Raw genomic sequence first — 19,146 nt, forward strand, 5'->3', positions numbered from 1 at the left:
TTCTGGACCTGTTGCATGTTTTTAGCCGTAGCCGTGTCAGACTGTCTCTGAACGTGTTTTAAATCCCATGTTTGTCAGACGGAGGTGAACTCTGTGTTTGAGCTGCAGCCTCGTACTAATGAGAGTCTGACTAACGTCTAAAGCAGCCGGCCGTTAACAGCATGTCCGTCTGTGAGACGCCTCCTTCTTCTTCACCACGCCATCGTCTCAGCAGCCGAGCCGCAGCAGCAGCGCCTCCCCCAGCACCTCTAAAACCGTGTGTCGCTTTAACACGCGTGGCCCAAACTCTCTGCCCGCCAACCGCCCTCTAACTCACCAGACTGATGAAGGGGAGGAAAAACAACACGCATGCCCCCTCTCCTCCCCCAGAGTCCTCCCCTCCTTCCTCCTACAGGGAGAAACGCTTGACATTGATGTCTGACTGTCTGCTGCTCACACAAACCTTCCTCCTCCTCCTCCTCCTCCTCCTCACACTCACCTCTCACCTCCTCCTGTCACTGTCTCTGTCCTGCTGATAACATGAAGAGCAGCATGTGGTTTACTGACCTCAGAGGCCCCGCCTCCTGCGGGCAGAAGCAGCAAAGACCAGAATGGTACGGTGGCTGTCAGGGACAAACTTAGTGCAAGTTCAAAAACATAAGAATTAATGTCACAATATAAAACCTAAAACTCTGAAGGACCAAGAACTGAACCCTGAGGAACTCCTCAGTCATTGTCATGAGTTTAAATCCTCTACATCAGCTACTCATGGTTGGTTGTTGGGTTTATTGCTTGCTATGCAGCCCCTAAGTGGGTAAAACACAAGAATTAATGTCTCGATAACAAAATATAAAAATCTAAGGGACCAAGAACTGAACCTTGAGGAACTCCTGAATAATAACCACTGCCAAAAACTAATGTTCACAACTTTACACAAAATCAGACTTTGGGAAGTTTTCCTCTTTCAGAATCTGAATAATTTTAAGTGTGATGCTAAGATTTAAATTATTCATCTCATAGTTTTTTTTATTAAATTAAATTAATAAAAACTTCTTTAACCCTCAGCGCTCCTTCAGTTAGTTGAGGAGCCTTTCATTCAAACACCAGAGACCATCTTGTTTCTTTTTCTCAGCTTGTAGCGGCTGCATCTCTGCATGTTTTCTGCATGTTCAGTTTCTCCTTAAATCGCTTTTGTTTGACATCTGCTGCCTTCACTGTCACCACGTTACACCCAGACACTCAGGAACACTTCACTCCACAAAATCAAGCTTTAGCTTCAGTTTATTTGCAGACGATACAAAATGTTTCAGCAGAAGTTTGCAGCAGTTATTTCATAAACAGGTTAAATTCAGGAATCCTGAGCTGCTGTTTGACAAATGTTCAACATGAATTTAAAAAGATTTTGTCCTGAAAATGGATGTTCACATTAGGTTAACCTGTAAAGCAACAAAGTTTTCAAAACCCTTAAAATGTTTTAAGGGTTTTAAAAAGATGCCATGACTTTATTTTATCCAAACAACTTTAAGAAAAAGTCCCTAAAGAAGAAAAGAGGAGCTGTCAAGAGTTTTGAGAGAGCGTTAATTTGTTAACATAAAGTTTAAAGTAAAAAGTGGATGAATTTAAAAATATAAACTTTTTGAAAATTTCCATACCAATTTTTTTTTTTTTTTAATTTCCAGATTTTTAATTAGAACTTTACAAAATTCAAAAAATACATCACAAATTGCAGAGCATTGCTAAAAACAATGTTTTCTTAAAAAAGTCTGTCATTACAAAAATTAGATAGTTGATGGATAAAATCTCAGTTTTTATTTATCTATGTATTTAATTCGTTACTATTTTTTGTTTTTTATTTATTTATTTAATTTGAAAAATCAGAAAAACTTTAAAGAATTTCCAAACAAGTTTTAAGGAATGATTATGTTCAACTCTATAATATAAACCTTACAAAAACTGTCAAAATTTGCAGAAAATTGAAAAAAAGAAAAAAATAATAATAATGTAATAAATGTAAAAAGAAATGTTTTCATGTGTTTTTCTTTGTGGGAAAAAGAAATAAAAATTATATTTTTTAAACTTTATCCATATTTACAGAAACATTTCCCATACTTAAAAACAAAACAAAACTGAAAGTTAACTTACAACTTTAAAAAAAAAGATTTATTAGATGGAAATTAAGTAGAAAAAAAAATATTTAAAAAAATAATTAAAATTTCAATTAAAAAAAAATATATAAAGGAAATTTCCAAAAATATATCTCCAACAATTTTCAACCACAATTCGACCAATTTTTTTAAACAAGCCTCAGAAAGATGAAAATTCCTTGCAAACAAATTTACTGTAAATAGTTTGTTCAATTTTGGCACAAAAAAAATTCTCCAAACTTCCCTCATGAATAATAATAGAGTGAAAGCAGACTTTCCCTGAGTGTGAGCTGAGTCTCTGAGCGTCCGTCAGCGTGAACAGAAAACGAGGGGAACATGAGACATTCGGGTTTTTGTGTTTTCCATGTTTGATTTTTACTTTGAGTCGGATTCAGATTCCTGTTTTTCAGCTTCTCATCCTGTCCAAACCGACATCAGACTCCCCCATCTCCTCCTCTTCTTCCTCCTCTTTTGTTTTATTCCATCACCCCTCCTCCTCCTCCTCCTCCTCCTCCTCCTCTTCCTCTTCCTCCTCTCCTTCCTCTTCCTCCTCAGCAGTCGCTCAATGACAAGCGTAAAAAGAACCTCTTTACCCGAAAGTTTCCCTTCTACAAGAGCAAAGAGGCGAGCGAGCAGGAGACCAGCGATGTCGACCGTAAGTACGGGGGAGGCGGGGTTTGGGCGGTCCGTCTCTGAGACGATTGGTCGGCGACAGAAAGAGAGGTCAGCAGGCGGCGGCTGCAGCTGCAAACACAGAGACACGGGGGCGTGGCTTAATTCATTTAGCGTCCCCATCTGACTGGGTCAAATGAAAAACTAAAACTCTGATCTGATCCATCCTCCTCCTCCCTCGTGGAGCCAAAATGGCCGCCCTGTGGCGCTGAGGAGCGGCGGCGTCTCCTCTGCTCTCTCTGTCTGTCGCTGTAACTCAGTAACTTGTTGTTGTTGTTTTCTCCTCGTTGTTTGCTCGGCTCTGCTGACCTCAGGACAACAGCGACGACATGCTTTCCAAAGGCCACAGTAAGTGTGTGTCCCCCCTACACCTCCCCCTCTCTCCCCCTTTCTCCCCCTGAGGACTCCCTTCAGCCCCTGAGCTCCACCAGGATCCTTCTTCGTCACAGGACACCAAACGTTTGCTTCTTCTTTTAATCAGAGTATTCTCCCCTTCTGTTTTTTTTTCTGCTGCGGAAATAATTTAAACTTTTGTGTTTGTCAAATCTCACCAAGCTTCAGAAAATTAACGGTCTGATCCGTCTTTATTTTTTTATTTCCCAATTTCAGGGTCATAAAAACTTAAACAAACTGAGGTCCCTCTAGTCCAATAACATTTTTATTATTTTGAAGAAATTCAAGGAAAATAATTTTAGAAAAAAGCTTTTCAGACGTTTCCATGCAGCACTTGCTCGCTGCATGGCTACTTAAAAAAATATTTAATTTTCAAGATGTTTTTTATTATTATTATTATTTTTTTCAAACAGGTACAGATGTTTCACACTTTTTATTGAAGGATAATTAATTCTAAACGATAAGTTGTAAAATGCAAATAAACCTGTACATGTAGGAGCTGTAAACGACTGGAAAAGTAAAATAATTTTTTATATCAAGAGACCGGCAATGCATTATTTCATACCTGGAAATTTCAGGAATTTTTCCCAAACCACTTTCAAAAATGAAAAAAAAATTAAATTGATAAATTAAAAGAAAAGTCACACATCTACAATTTGAAATGCAAATGTTCAACATTTTCTGAATGATTTTTTTATAAAGTTACCAATAAAAAAACTTTCAGAAATTTAGTAGATTTTCCAGTTATTTTAAGTTTCTTGACAGAAAATTCATATTATTTTTTTATTTAAAAAACTGTGAAGACGGTTTCTGGAAATTGTTAAAATTATCTAAATTATATTTAAAAAAAAAAAAAAAGTTTAACTGTTTTTTTTTTAAACTCAGTTTAAAAAAAGACAAATTTGACTTTTTTTTTCAATTTAATACTAAATTTAAGTTTCTGAAAGAAAAAATAAATTCTCTCATTATAAAAAACCCAATGCTCGATCTGCAATTTTTCAAATTATCAAAATATTTTTATAAAGATTTCAATAAAATAAAATTTTAAAGATTTTTTTAAAGATATTAAGTTTGAAGAAAAGAAAAAAATCTTTATTTTATTCTTTATTTTATTTTGTATTTTAAAAAAATCAGTCTGAGAATTTATCAGCCACTGAATATCAACTAAAATCTCTCAAACAATTTTTTTAAACATTTTGTAGATTTCCCAATTTAATTTTTTTTAACAGAAATTGTCATGTTTAGGGATTCAGAAAATTTCCAAATAATTTTTGAAAAAATATTCCAGTGTTTAAAAAAGAAATCCCATCCTAAGTTTCAAGATACTTTGAAAAAATAATTTTCTTACTTCTTTTTTTTTTCAGTAATTGAAGTTTTTAGAGAAGCTGATCCTGGTGGACCTAGCCTCCCTTTAGACTCCCTTTCTTCTGTTTCCTCCTCCTCCTCCTCCTCCTCTTCATCACCTCAGACCCTCCTCTTCCTCTCAGCCTGAGCTCTTTCACTTTAAGGAAAATCTCATCTCATCATCGCTCTTCGCTCCTCCCACTCTGTCTCCTCTCTCGAGTTTCTCTGTCCGGCCTCGTCTCCTGGCTGCTCAGGTGTGCAGCTTCACCTGGAGTGACCTTCAAATGAGCTGAAGGTCACAGAGGTTAAATCAGAAAAACAAAGAACTCCTTTTTCATTTTTCATTCACTTTTATTCTACATGTCTCTGAACTTTTTAGTTGAACGAGAGTTTGATTAAATCTGAAATGAGAAACTAGACAAAAAAACTTGCTGTGTTTTTTACAAAAGTTTTTACGGTGTAGTTTGCTTTTTAGTGTGATGAAGCACAGAGGGCTTTTATTTTGTTAAATCAGTCACACTCTTTTATAAACGTTACGATGTCGATGCTTTTAGAAAGTTGGAGCCTTTGTTTTGTCAGAGTTTTAACTTTTTAAATCGTCTCAGAAAAAATCTGTGTTGCTGTGATTATTCTGCTGTTGGTTTCAAACCACTTGTGAGCAAAGCATCATGGGAAAGCCATGCCCTGGGCTGACACGGCGTGTCCTGTGTTTTGTTGTGATTCCAGAACATGTGACCTCAAACGCCAGCGATAGTGAAAGTAGCTACCGTAAGTGAGACCCGGCGCTCCGACACTAACCGCTAACTCACTCACTCACTGATGTCATTAACGAGCACTGACGCCTGATTGGGCGATAACAGCATGACCTCACACGCAGCGTTTGGCTACGAGCTAACGTGACACTGAACCTGCTGCATGGACTCACCGTGGATGTTTGTTTAGATCAGAAACGGCGCACGAGAAACTCACAGCTGCATGTTTCACCAACACGCTGGTGTTCACGGTTTTACATTCAGAGCAGAAAATGAAGGAAAAAAGGAGAAATATTCAACATTTTTTTATCTTAGATCAGTTCAGTTAAACTAGACTCAGATTAAACGATCTTTGAAGTTTGTTTTTTCTTTTATCTTCACTTTGATTCAACATTGTTTCAAAAACTTGAATCTGAAACATTAGATTAAAAAAAAGAAGGAAAAAAAGAAGATTCCTCATTTTACAGGCGTCTGTTCCTGTTATTCCAACACCTGACAGCAGAGGGCGCCATAGAAGAAGGAAAAAGAACAGACAGCTTTTATTTAACACTTTATTTGTTTAGTTTTAATTTTTTCAATGAAGAAGTCTCGAAACTTTCTAACTCAGCTTCGTTTAGCTGAGGTAAAACCAACGTCTTCCTCCTCAGGTTGATTTTCTGTTTGTCAGGCTGAACCCGCTCTGAAACTAACACACACCGTATGAAATGTGTTCAGTGAAGTTTATAAAAGTCTTTTCTAATCTTCATCCCATCCTCTGATTTCACCTCATCCTCCATCCCTCACCTCCACCCTCCGTAGTTTAACTGCTGAGTGTGTTAACTCCTTATAAACCGTCCTGTATGTGTGTGTGTGTGTGTGTGTGTGTGTGTGTGTGTCAGCAGGTGGACAGGAGGAGTACGTTCTGTCGTATGAGCCCGTCATTCAACAGGAAGGTGAGAGACAGATTCATTTTTCAGCCTCTGAAAAGAAAAGTCTTGATTAAAAAAAAATTAAAAATGAAAAAAAAAAAAATTAGAATTTCTTTGAAAAGAAGAAAATTATAAGATTCTTAAAAAACAAACAAAAAAAACAAATAAATCTGCAAGCACCGTTGGACGATTCTTTGCGCTGTCACCTCCACTTTGAAGGTTTCATCCCTCTAAACGGTATCACAGTTGATATCATTTATTTTTTCCCGCCTCCAGTGAGTCACATGACCAGCTGCATGGAACTCTCAATCATTGTGACATCATCACCACCTGCTGCACAGTCAGGAGTGACATTGCCTTAAGTTCTAGAACACCTCCTCATAGAGGCCACAACTTTGAGCAAACTCTCAAAATATCAGGCATTTGTGTAGTAAATTTTCTCAGGAATCCATCCATGTCATTTTTAAAGCTGTACAGCTTTAACTTTTTTGTCTTGAGGCCTAAATACTGCAGCTTGTGTTGAGCTGGATCCTCCTCTCCCATTCATTCTAATAGGGGGAGCTGAAAGGGCTTCTTTGGGGTTCACCGACTTTGAGGGCTCGTCATTTAAAAACTGTTTGAGAAACAGCAAATTTCCGTACAAATTTTGTAAAGCAGGGTCCACTCTGTCATCTGAGCTAATTTCAAGCCAATACCATTTACGGCCTAGGAGAAGATCATTTTTGTTTGAGGCCCAAAAATTTGGAAAAATTTTATTTTGAAAGGCAAATTGCCAGCTTCCTGTTTGAGATAGGTCAGGGGTGTAAGCATATAATTTGTGTGTGTCAATGAGACAAACGTTTTGATGTTGGTTTGATCTCTCTATGATTTTCCTAATGCCATTGAGAGCTGTTTTAGTGTGCCTTGGTGGCGCTAAGGAGCAAATTTTGGTTTGTTGGGGTCAATTTTTAAAACTTATCGTATCTTTGAGGTGTGTGCTGGTTTTGGTGAGTTTATGAACTCGTTTAGGGGATCAAATTAGGGCTTACAGATTGGATGGAGTAACAAGAAAGAAACAGAGTGTCCAAAAAACCTTAAAAAGGATTTGAAGACTTTTTTTAATTTAATTTTAAGGTGGAATACAAGAAAATTCAAAATTTCTTCAGAAAAATTGGGTTATTTCCTACAAAAAAAGTTTAAAAAATATTTTTTTGTCAGATTTCTTTGGGAAAAAAGTGAAAAATTCTGACTTTGCGGTAAAAATAAAATTAAAATAATTTTAAAAAAGGAAATTTTTAATATTTTTCTCTGCCTTCATTAACAGTTCTTTCATTGGCTCTTATCTCCCCCATCTTCTTCATCTTTATCAGAAAATTAAGAAAACTGAAAGTAATAATCTGATAATTCTACATGTTTTTTTTTCTACTACAGATTTTATTTTGGCCATTTTTCACCTTTTTCCCTTATTTTTGTAAAAGTTGAATCTCAGAACCAGTGTTTCCTGTTCTTCAGTCTGACTCTGTCTCCTTTCTCTGTGTCAGTGAACTACACGCGCCCCGTCATCATCCTCGGCCCCATGAAGGATCGCATCAACGACGACCTGATCTCAGAGTTCCCCGACAAGTTTGGATCCTGCGTCCCTCGTAAGTCCATGAAAACACATCTGCTCCTTTCCCCTTCAAAATAAAAGCCCTGTTCTTTAATTAAAGTTCCTCCTCCTTGGCGTCTCCCTCAGACACGACGCGGCCGAAGCGAGATTACGAGGTGGACGGCAGAGATTATCACTTCGTGGTGTCCAGGGAGCAGATGGAGAAGGACATCCAGGACCACAAGTTCATTGAGGCGGGGCAGTACAACAACCACCTGTACGGGACCAGCGTCCAGTCCGTCCGAGAGGTGGCCGAGAAGGTACAGGAACTGTTCTAGGAAGCAGGAACTTTATCTGGAACTCAGCCAGAGAAATGAGGGTTTGTTCAGCTCAGGATTTCAGGGGGAAAATAAGTTCCAGGAACATTATCTGACCCTTGAAAGTTCCTGCTACAGGGTACAGGAACCTTTCTCAGTATCCTAGCCTTATGCACCATTTCAGGATTTTATCTCAGGGGGAACTTTTAGCTTGTACCGACGTCTAAAAACAGCCCAGGGCTTCAGTTAGACCCTGGTCCAAGGCTGATACCTGCTCGCGATCAATTCTTCTTCTGTGGTTTTCAGGGTAAACACTGCATCCTGGACGTGTCGGGGAACGCCATCAAGAGACTCCAGCTGGCGTTGCTTCACCCCATCGCCGTCTTCGTCAAGCCCAAATCTGTGGAGAACATCATGTGAGTCCAGCTCAGCAGATCCTCCGTGGACCAGGTCTGCTGACTGCGCAGGGAGCTAACGGACTGTGTGTGTGTGTGTCTGTGTGTGTGTGTGTGTGTGTGTGTGTGTGTGTCCTGCAGGGAGATGAACAAGCGTCTGACGGAGGAGCAGGGCAGGAAAACCTTTGACAGAGCCACCAAGCTGGAGCAGGAGTTCACCGAGCATTTCACAGGTGAGCGGCGCCTCTAGTGGACACTCAGGGCACTGCAGCGTGTTTTAACCCTGTGACCTCTGACCCTCTGACCTGTTTCTCCCTCAGCCATCGTTCAGGGCGACACTCTGGAGGAGATCTACGAGCAGGTGAAGCTGATCATCGAGGAGCAGTCGGGTCCGTTCATCTGGGTCCAGTCCAAGGAGAAGTTATGAGGACGGACGCGGCGTGCGCTCCTCGCTCCTCTCTTCACGCCTCTTTCACTCTGAGATGAGAAGTCGACTGCAGATGGCTCCCTCCTCTCGCCCTCACCCCCCTCGACCCTCCTCACCCCTCCCCCTCTGGACGACGACGCGTCACGGCGGCCGCCCGGAGCGTCGTTTCACTTCTGTCTTTGCCTGAACGGACGGTTTCCTGACCAGCAGAGTAAAGCACACGGGACGTTTGGTGACATCACTCTCACACGGTACAGCTCCTTAATGTTTAAGGAAGGAGAACTAACGAGGAGAAGAAGAAAGACGAATCGTACGAAGCAGATTTTATCTTTTTTTTGTTTGTTTGTGGGTTTTTCCCTTTTTTTTGTCTGGTAAGGCGAGCGCCAACGGACGGACGGACGGACGGAGTTTCAGTCTCAGGCAGCGTCTGAGGAAGACGGAGACACAAAAAGCAGAACTTTGCACGTTTGAGCTTTAACAGCATGTCATTAAATACCCGTTGATTTCCCATCAGCCCCTGCGCCTCAGCGTCTGATGTCACAGCTTTTCTTCTTCTTCTGTTCTGCTCATTTCATCGACTTTGTTTTTTTTTATACACTCGAGTTGATTCTTTTGCTCCTTGCTGCTGCAGGATGTTTGTTGGACGCTCTGCAGGGTTCAGCTCTGCTGCTAGGGGGCGCTGTGTGCTTTAACAGCAAAGATTTTAACAACTAGATTTTATTAATTCACCCTAACCAACGCCCACTTCCTGTTGGCGCCATCGAGGACTGATCGTCTGTTTCCTCCTCATGATTTGATCCCTGAACATTTTTCAGACGTTTAGCCCCGCCCCTTCTCTAAAGGTCAAAGGTCACAGCTTAATTATCCTATGTACACGGCAGAAAACGATCGTCTCGAGTCTTTTCTGTGTTTCAATTTCTTTGAAGATTTCAGCCTGTTCCAGCGAGAAGCTGCCAGAAAATCTGACTTTTTGCGTCCAGATGTCGAACTGACTCGTTAACTCCAGCGCCACCTGCATCCTTATTTTTTAAGCTCTTACTGATTGGAACAAATGTATTTGGTCAAACATTTCAGTCTGTTCATGTTTCCAGGTTAAATTTTCCTCAAAAGACGGTAACGTAACTAAGCAAGCTAACGTAGCTAACTGAAGCTCCCTTCACGGTAAAGTCTGAACTTTATCTAAAGTCACTTTTTACTCGTCACTAAAGGAAACTTTTTTTTCATCATCCATGAAAAGTGTCTACGAAAAGTTACGGCAGAGGGAAAAAGTCCACGGTCAAAATAAAAACTGAGTTTAAGCCTAAAGTCGTTACATCAGGACTTAAAACCTCGAACATGCTAACGTCAAAACTCATAACATTAGGACTTTGTTTAAACTTTATTCTGCTATCTTTATAAATAACTGTCAACATCGTAACATTACGACTTTTTTAACGTTAATCTCATATTCATTTCAACCTTATTCTCATTTCAAAAGGAGCTGATTTAAACTGTAATCCCCTCATGTCACAACTCACTGTCTACTGTAACTTTAAGATCTTATATCGTTAACACTTTACTCCTTTAATATCGTCACTTAAGATTTTATTTCTGTTAAATCTCCTAAAATTACAGTGAGTTTAAGAGACGATTTTGACAAAAATCTTGACAAAACAACTTTGTTTTGACCTTTGATAAAATTACGACTCTATTTAATCTCTAATCCTGTTTTTTTTTTTTTTTACCTTATGACCACTCTACTTCTCCTTAATCCCTTAGTATTAGTTTTACTTCAGTTTAATCTCTTCAACTAAAAGCTTCAAACGTCACGACTTCCTGTCGACTTAAATGTCAGAACATCATACATTTATTTCAACCCGACTCTCATTTCATTCAGACTGTAGTTCAACATTTATCTCAAAAAACGCAACTTTATTTCAACTTTATCATCTTGTATGACGACCATTCTACTTCTCCTTAATCCCCATAACATCAGTTTTATACAAACTTTAATCTCATCACCTAAAAACTTATATCTAAACTTTAATCTTATAAAATCACAACTTTATTTCAGCTTCAATCTTTTGATACAAGTTCAAGTTTCATTTCTTGACAAAACGACTTTATTTTAACCTCAATTTAATAAGATTACAGCTCAATTCTATCTCCAATCCTGTTCATTTTCAAACTTATTTTTGATGCTGAATTCGTAGAGTCACATTTTTTTCTAACTTTGATTTCCCTAAATTACGACTTCATTTCAACTTCAGTTTCAACACATTAAGACTTTGTTATAACGGTTCAACTTTATGCAAACTTCTTCTCCTTTTATCCAGACTTAAATTAATCTGTTGGCTCCTAATGTCATGACTTCCTGTCGACTTTAATGTCAGAAAATCATAAATTTATTTCAACCTTCCTCTCTTTTCATTCAGACTATCTTTCAACATTTACCTCAAAAAATGCAACTTCATTTCAATTTTGTAATTTCGTATGACAACCATTCTACTCGTCCTCTAATCCCAAAGCATCACAGTTTTATTCCAACTTTAATCTCATCACCTAACATTGAATTTTCTAAATTTACAGCCGTATATTTGAACTTTAGTCTTATAAAAATCACAACTTTATTCCTGCTTCAATCTTGTGACCTCATGATACTATTTCCAGTTTCATTTCTTGATAAAACTACTTTATTCTGATGTTAATTTGATAAGATTATAACTGGATTTAATCCCTAATCCTGTAATTTTTCCACCTTAGTTTTAAGGCTGAACTCGTAGAGTCACGATTTTATTTCATCAGTAATCTCCTGAAATTAGTTTTATTTCAACTTAAATCACCTGAAAACTCTTTTTTGACTTGAATCTCCTGAAGCTACAGCCTTATATTTCAACTCTGACTTTGTAAAAAAACAAAACAAAACAGTAGTTTGGATTCTTTTTTTTATCCAGGCTCCAAACTCCCGCAGAAACTAAACATTTCAGTTCATCCTGTTTGGATTTTTCCTGAAAGCAGGAAGTTGCAGTAACACATGTCAAACCAAACTACACAAAAAAAAATAAAACAGCAGTTTAACTTTTTTAAAGACTTGACCTGAAATATCACAAGTTAAAGACGTTATCGACCAACTTTCAGCCGACGTGTTTCGGCCTGTTTGACATTTCAGCACAAAATCTCCTGACTGAAATGTTCGTCAATATGTTTATTTAAAAAAAAATCTGTAGTATTATTTTTAAAAACGAAGGTTAGCGTCTCTTTATTTCCTTTCTGCTTCGCTGGAACAGTTTGAAATCTTCTCCGTCAGCTCACAGCGACCTGACCACGTCCTCACACACCTGCTCCTCTGAATCAGCGTATCATCATCATCATCATCAGTGTACGTGTGTGTGTTTGATCTATGTGTGTGTGTGTGTGTGTGAGCGGCGCCCTCTACGACGCGAGTTCGAACCCCGTCAGACGCGCGGTGGACGTCCCGTCAGCGTCGTCAGTGTCTTACCATGAGAGCGATGTGGGCGGAGCGATTCTGAGCGGGAGACGAGCCGCCGCCTCCGCGCAGACGATTCTTGTACAATGAGATTTTGACAGATATTTAACCCTGGGTAAACTGCCTATTTTGTTATAATAAAGTCTATATTGAACTTTACTTAAGCACTACTACTACGGAGTTATTTTCTTTGCATTGTTAATCATATATGATAGGAAAGTATGAAGATATTTGAATATGAATATATATTTTTTCTTTTTCTTTGATCACCACCTCCTCTGTCTTTAATTTTCTTTTTTAAGCATAATAAAAACTTAACAAGAAATCCTCCTCCTCTCCTCTTCTTCTTCTTTACGTCATGAAATCTAGTTTTTGTTTTTTACCCTGAAATCAAAACAACTTCACATCTAATGTCCACAAAAAGACATGACAGCACTGGGAGTAAAATCTTACATTTTTTAATATATTTGGATTCTTTTTTTTTAGCTGTTAACCAGATTTATCAAAGCCTGAAACATTAGAGTTTACGTGAAACTGATCTGAACTGAAAATTTTCAGTTTCTACAAAATTTAACAACGGTATATAAACTTTTTTTATGGTATTCAAACTTGTCAAGATGTGTTTTAGTGTGAGCATCATTCAGTTTGTATAGGTTTTGCGCCCCCCTGTGGCTAAAATCTGTATTACAGGTTAAAGCTCTAGTTACCTTCAGTCATTTTTTTTAAGTATGTATAAATAAATATATACATTATTTATTTTTAAAGGTATGAAGATGGAATTTTTAGTGATCTTGAATGATGTTAAAGTGAATATAAAAAAAAGAAAGAACAGCTGATTAGTGTTTTGTCACAGTGGGCGTGGCTTCAGCAGGCTCACCTTGTGGACTAAGGTGACAGAAGAAGACGTCGTCAGGCTGAGCTCAGGTGAGATCTTCTCTACAGACGGAGGAGAAGGAGGAGGAGGAGGATCTGTGGATGCTCCCTCAGCAGGTCAGTGTCTCCTCATTGGTCTCTGGTGTTGACGTGTTGGTCGTCCAAACAGAATTAGAGGACCAGGGAAACACCATCTTAAATCAAAAATGAAGAAACACAGGAGCTAAAACTAAAATAATAGGTAAATATTTAAAAAAAAATACTTGAGGGTAAGATAGTAAATGTATAACTACATAAATAAATAAAATAATATAAGAATATAAAATAAAAGTTGGATAAATAATATGGTAAAATGAGAAAATGTTACATCAGGTGCATAATAAAATCAGCTAAAATAGGATAATAACAGGAAAAGTATTAAATAATAAAATTCTAGTTAAAAAATTTGAACTAAAATGAAGAAATAAAACAAAATAAAAGGGTTAAAACTATTTAAAATAAAACATAAATGAATGATAAATAAAATCAGCTAAAAGCCAGGTTAAAAAGGTAGGTCTTGAGTTTTCTTTTAAAAATATGAACAGTAGGTGGTGCTCTCAGGTCTTGTTGAAGGAGGAAACAAAAAAAAGGTAAAAATTAGGCCTTTTTTAAATTTGTCAGATTGTATATTTATATTTACTTCACAGTGTACAAAAACAGACTTTTTCTCTATTGACATTGCTTTGTTGAAATCTGCTTTCACTTTGACATTAAAAAGTTATTTCCAATAAGTTTCTGTGTGAAAAGCCAAATTTTATTCACCAGAATCGATTTATCGAAGCAACAAAAGGGTAAAACATTCAAGGAGGTGAATACTCATGAAAGGCGCTGAAAATGTCTAAGTTTGTCTGTACAGCTTTAAAAAAATGTATCATAGGTAAAAAATAAATTAATAAACATGGCTATTTTGTCATGTTTTTACCTCTATATCTCAAAATTTGACTCCAAAAATTAAAGTGAGAATTTTTGTGTCTGTATTCATTAATTTACATAAATGTGTGTGGATTTGTTTACATATCTTTAAGTTTGTTAACCTTGGTGACGTATCGTAGTCATCATCATAGCATAATTTCCCAAGTCAAAAAAATCTAAATGAATAAAAAAGTTATTATTATTGTTGTTGTAAAATAAACACTGAAGTGCATTTTTTCTTACTTTTCTGAAAACCTTGAAATTTTTATTTATTTATCTATTTATTTATTTAGTATGTATGTATGAATTTACTCACAAAGAGTACAAGAAGTGGTCCTTCAGGGGATACATTTGACCACAACTACATGTAAAAAAGACTTTTTTTTAATTTATTTTACATTTCACCTCATACACATTGAATTTACCTTAAATAACTCGTCAATATTTTTCTAAGAGTGTACTTAATAAATCTAACAGATTGTCTTTTGTATTTGACAGAATATCTGAGCTTGGTTTATAATGAAGAGTTGTACAGCATCGGTCAGGAAGATTTAATCATCGTGAAAAAATGTTTTTGACAAAGAAAGTGCAGTTTCTCCGTGACATGCTTTTATTCTGAAAGTCCATGGCGGATGTAGCCTCATTTCGTCTTGTTTTTGATTTGTCTGGTAGCGTCCGTGACTCCGTCTTTAACGTCCTCCAACAGAGACCTCTGGATCCTCCGGGCCTTTTGGCTCAGGTCTCCCAGTCCCCCTGGAGCCTGTCTGGCTTCCTGTCGGATCTGTTGGACCGTCCGGGACCGCAGCGCGCGACCCGCCGCCTCCTTTCCGGCTTCCTGCGCCTTCAGCACGGCTCGGGCTGTGAGCTTGGCCGCGCTGCGGACCGGGAGGGACTCGGAGAGTTTCTCCACCACCTGAGCTTTGTTTATCAGCGCCGACAGGAGGTACCTGAGCACCATGGTGACGTCACTAAACACCCGGGGTAGAAGTCGAAATATTCACCGAAAGGCACACAAACCGACCGGAAAACAACTCGCAGCCCGTGGAAGTCAGCTGAAGAGGGAAGCTAACAGGCTAATGAGTGACTTCCGGTTATGCCCTTTAAAATAGAGGCGCAACAGCAAGCTCAAAAGCACATATGTTCTTCAGACTTTGTTTCAAAGGTCTCATATTATGCTTCTTTCTGCAGTTTAATATGGATCATTGATGTCTCCATAAATTGGTAGTAACATGTTTAAAAAAATCAAGCACAGCAGCTTTGTTTCCAGGCTCTCATAGCCCCAATGTTCAGAACGCTCTGATTTAGTGGGCGTGGCCTTCCCGCTCTTCCACGTCACTGACAGCGGCGCCACGAGCTCCGAGTGCACAATGTTTAGAAAACAGCGAAGCTCGTTTACGTAACATTACAGGCTAGCCACAGCTAACGTTAGCATCCTGAAGCTAACACAGGGACAGAGGAACACTGAGGAAAAGCTCTTCCATCTGCTCCACAGCACACAGCATTTAAAATACTCACATTTCCAGGGTCCCAGGTTTGTTGGAGGATGCTTGGTAATGCACCTATTTACAGCCAAAAACCGCCACACTCTTCGAAGAAGAGTGGGCGGGAAGGGAGATCGCGGGTATCTGCTCCAGTGGACCAATCAGGTCAGACTTGCTCCTGATTGGTCAAAAAGGGGAACCCCGGAAATCCAAACGGCTCGTTTTAATTTTTATTTCACTAAAAGACTTTAAAAAGTGATTTTTGCTTAATATGGGACCTTTTACCATAAAAACATGAACAGTATAGATGTGAATCAGATCTGGAAAACATATTAAAACCTTTACTTCGGTTTGAGGTTTGGCTGTTATTGATTTTTATTTAATTTTCTTATTTTTATTTTTTATTTTTTTAGCATTTTTTTTTCGTTTTTATTTTTCTTCTGTTTATTTATTATCATCATCATTATTATAACTATAATTATCATTATTTACTGTTTTTTAATTAGTCTATGGTCTGTTATTGTTGTTCTTACCGCATATTACAGGATCAAAAATATAAAAAGTAGATGTATGAAGATGTATTGACTTGAGAAAGAAAAATCTTTTTTATTAAAACGTTTTTTATTCAGTTCATGACTTTGTTCTTTTGATTTTTTAAGTTTTTTTCTCAAAATGCTTCCTTTTTTTTTACAGTGACCCTCAATTTCTGGGTGGTTTTTTTTTCAATGTAAAAATGAGTCACTGAAGTTGTCATTACTTTATTCAAAGTTTGCTAAAATGTTAAGATGTAAATGATTGAAAAGTAAAAAAGCTAAAGATGCTTTAGTGAGGCCTGTATGTGGTTAAATGAACTGTAAGACATTCAAAAAATATGATGTAAAAAAAAAAAAAAAACTTATCCATCAAAAATCCTTTTTGTCAGAGAAATGACTCCAAATCTCATCGCTTTGCATCCTGGGAAAAGTCAGTTTGAACTAAGAAAAGTAGAGTCAAAAAGATCTGCTCTCAAAACATGACACATCTTCACCATGCTGGGTGACGGTGCTCATGGGAAACTGAGTCTTCATCCAGGGAAAACACTTCCCCTCCCGGCCACAGGGGTCACTGTGATCAACAGCAAACGACAAACAGAGCAGAGTCCACGCTCAGACTTTCAGGCAGCTTTTATTCTCAACATGTGGACAGCAGACAGGTGTGACCTTTGACCCCTTCCTTCAGGAGCCTGTACAGTAGATCAGCAACAAAGGGACGACGTGGAGGAATAAATTAAAACCTCAAAAACAAACAGGTCAGGTCAAATAAAAAAGGAAACAAAGCTCCACTCTGAATCAGATCAAATAAAAACACGTCGAGCCTCCAGGACCAAAAAGAAACACAGGGTGGAAATAAAAAGCATAAAAAAGTCTGTTAGAAAAGTCGAGTGCGTTTTAGTTTTTGGTTCATTTCCTCCTTACTGTGCTTCTGTGACACACACACTCTCACACACACACACTCACACACACACTCTCTGTACACTGAAACCTTCAGTATTTACACTCGTATTTATAAACTCTTTAAATCCAGATTATTTAAATTCAGACCCCTCTGCCTCACAGAGGTTAAGCCCCGCCCCCGTGTCCTCCTCCACCAATCAGCAGCTGCTGTTCTTGAACTCTCCGTTCTCAGTGATGGACAGTTTGGTGGGGTTGGTGGGTGACAGGCCGTTGCGGAGGTTTGGCGTGCTGTAGCGCTCCTTCACCTGCGCCAGCGCCGCCATCAGTCGAGAGTTGGCCGCGTCCAGGGAGCAGATCCGCTTCTCCTGATTGGACAGAGACAGAGGGAGGGGGCGGGACAGGAAGTCAATGGAGAGATGCAAAAGAGGTCTCTGAGTTTTTAACATCTTCACTGAAAAATCCCTTTAAATCCATCATCATCATCATCATCATTGGACAGGTGAGCAGCTAGTACAGGTAAACTGTAGCTGAATGATTGTAGCTGCGCTGACCTGACAGCAGGGGGCAGTCTGAGGGCAGCAGCCAGAAACACAAACAGCCCAAACAAACAAACAAATAAACAAATAAAGAAATCAAAGGTGAGAGTGAAGCTCTGCCGCAGCCTCTGTGAGGTCACCTGCTCAGGAACACCTGAGTGAACCCCACAGGTAGGTGGTGTCTGACTCTCTGTCGTCCTGTGTTCATCTGCTGGTTCAGGAGGGGGAGGGGTGGTGAAGGGGGGGGGGGGGGCAGCCAAACAGAAATAAAACAGCTGAGAGCGCGACACACCTGAAGATTACCTGAAACACCTGAAGACCAGGACTCAAATCACCCAGAGTGTTCACACCTGTCTCTGCTGAGTCTCAGTTTCACTGTAAATACATCTGTAGTTGGCTGTATGTAAGTCTCAATTTAATTGTAAATGTCGTTCAGTGTCATTGTAGGATAGTCTATGATTCAATGTAAATTAGTCTCAGTTTCCCTGTGAACAAGTCTCAGTTCCATGTTTGAAAGTCTCTGTACCTCTCAGTTTCACCGTTTCAGTATATTTTCAGAAGTTTCAGTTTGTCTAAACTTCAATCCAAGTTTGTTATCTAAGTTTCAGTTTCACTTCAACAGCTTCAGTTTCCCCGTAAGTCTCAGTTTCACTGTACCTCAGTCCTTGTTTCACAGAAGGTCAGTCTCAGATTTCCTGTTTCAGTTTAAGTGTTCAATTACCTTAGTCTCTTACAATTTCAGTATGTCACAGTTTCAGTGTATGTAAGAATCAGTAAAAAAAAAATAAAGTCTCAGTTTTACTGTCAAAGTCTCATTTTTACTGTTTTAAATATCAGTTTTACTGAATTGAAGTCTCAGTTTCACTGTGTCAAATTTTAAGTCTTACTGTTTTAAAGTCTCAAATTCACTGTATTATAGTCTCAGTTTCAATGTATGTAATAATCAGTTCTACTGAAGTCAGGTCTTAGTTTTACTGAGGTAGGGTCTTACTATTACTGAATCAAAGTCTTGGTTTCACTGTCAAGGTCTCATTTTCACTGTTTTTAAAAAGTCAGTTTTACTTAATTTGAAGTCTCAGTTTCAGTGTCAAATCCTCAGTTTAATCAAAGTCTCAAAATTACTGTTTCTGATACAAATCCACTGTATCAGTTTCACTGTATGTAATAACCAGTTTAACTGAGGTAAGGTCTTAGTTTTACTGTATTAAAGTCTGAGTTTCACTGTATGTAAAATGTCAAACTGAAGTCTTCAGACCTCTGATCTTGGATAGTACACACAAATACAGTGTGTTATTTTTCACCATTACAGCTGCATCCAATGACAACCCTATGAACTCTGGGTAATATACACACAGTTATTTTTTTTTCAGGAACTTGTTGGACGAAATATCTGCTCTATGATTGGCTGCTCAGGTGAGCTCAGGTCAGCGCTCGTATTTTTCGGCGTGTTTTCTAAAACAGCGTGGAAGTGCTGGTGGTGGAGGGGGGATGGGGACTGTGGGTGGGGT

The 19,146-nt window shown here is 38.5% G+C and overlaps 3 protein-coding genes across 37 annotated transcripts in view; 1 reads left to right on the forward strand and 2 right to left on the reverse strand.

Annotated features, from left to right (window-relative positions):
- Positions 1 to 10,557, forward strand: part of dlg1b (discs large MAGUK scaffold protein 1b) — a 120,760-nt gene extending 110,203 nt beyond the window's left edge. For 5 of the 28 annotated variants that reach the window (XM_074688101.1, XM_074688093.1, XM_074688110.1 and 2 more), the window contains 8 exons: positions 2,679 to 2,778; positions 5,259 to 5,300; positions 6,163 to 6,216; positions 7,713 to 7,814; positions 7,907 to 8,079; positions 8,383 to 8,492; positions 8,613 to 8,704; positions 8,792 to 10,556. In XM_074688101.1, coding sequence (XP_074544202.1) covers positions 2,679 to 2,778; positions 5,259 to 5,300; positions 6,163 to 6,216; positions 7,713 to 7,814; positions 7,907 to 8,079; positions 8,383 to 8,492; positions 8,613 to 8,704; positions 8,792 to 8,898 — 780 coding nt within the window. In that variant the 3' untranslated portion in view covers positions 8,899 to 10,556. Of the gene's footprint in view, positions 1 to 2,678; positions 2,779 to 3,109; positions 3,144 to 5,258; positions 5,301 to 6,162; positions 6,217 to 7,712; positions 7,815 to 7,906; positions 8,080 to 8,382; positions 8,493 to 8,612; positions 8,705 to 8,791 lie in introns of all 28 variants that reach the window. The other 23 variants (XM_074688087.1, XM_074688084.1, XM_074688099.1 and 20 more) reach the window with 9 other exon arrangements.
- Positions 10,558 to 14,597: 4,040 nt separating this feature from the next.
- On the reverse strand, positions 14,598 to 15,273 carry LOC141803957 (protein NCBP2AS2-like). The gene has a single exon (XM_074688120.1). It carries the CDS (start codon positions 15,144 to 15,146, stop codon positions 14,829 to 14,831), a length of 318 nt encoding a protein of 105 aa, XP_074544221.1. The 5' UTR covers positions 15,147 to 15,273; the 3' UTR covers positions 14,598 to 14,828.
- Positions 15,274 to 16,786: 1,513 nt separating this feature from the next.
- Positions 16,787 to 19,146, reverse strand: part of rasal2 (RAS protein activator like 2) — an 81,417-nt gene continuing 79,057 nt past the window's right edge. For 2 of the 8 annotated variants that reach the window (XM_074688072.1, XM_074688069.1), the window contains one exon: positions 16,787 to 17,467. In XM_074688072.1, coding sequence (XP_074544173.1) covers positions 17,300 to 17,467 — 168 coding nt within the window. In that variant the 3' untranslated portion in view covers positions 16,787 to 17,299. The remainder of the gene's footprint in view (positions 17,468 to 19,146) is intronic. The other 6 variants (XM_074688071.1, XM_074688075.1, XM_074688074.1 and 3 more) reach the window with 4 other exon arrangements.

This window comes from Halichoeres trimaculatus, unplaced genomic scaffold, assembly GCF_033239565.1.
Source record: "Halichoeres trimaculatus isolate MK-OKI-2021-1 unplaced genomic scaffold, fHalTri1.1 fHalTri1_scaffold_15, whole genome shotgun sequence".
Taxonomy (NCBI): domain Eukaryota; kingdom Metazoa; phylum Chordata; class Actinopteri; order Labriformes; family Labridae; genus Halichoeres; species Halichoeres trimaculatus.

Coding starts and splice junctions, on each gene's coding strand:
- LOC141803957 (XM_074688120.1), bottom strand. CDS start 15,146: ATGGTGCTCAGGTACCTCCTGTCGGCGCTGATAAACAAAGCTCAGGTG.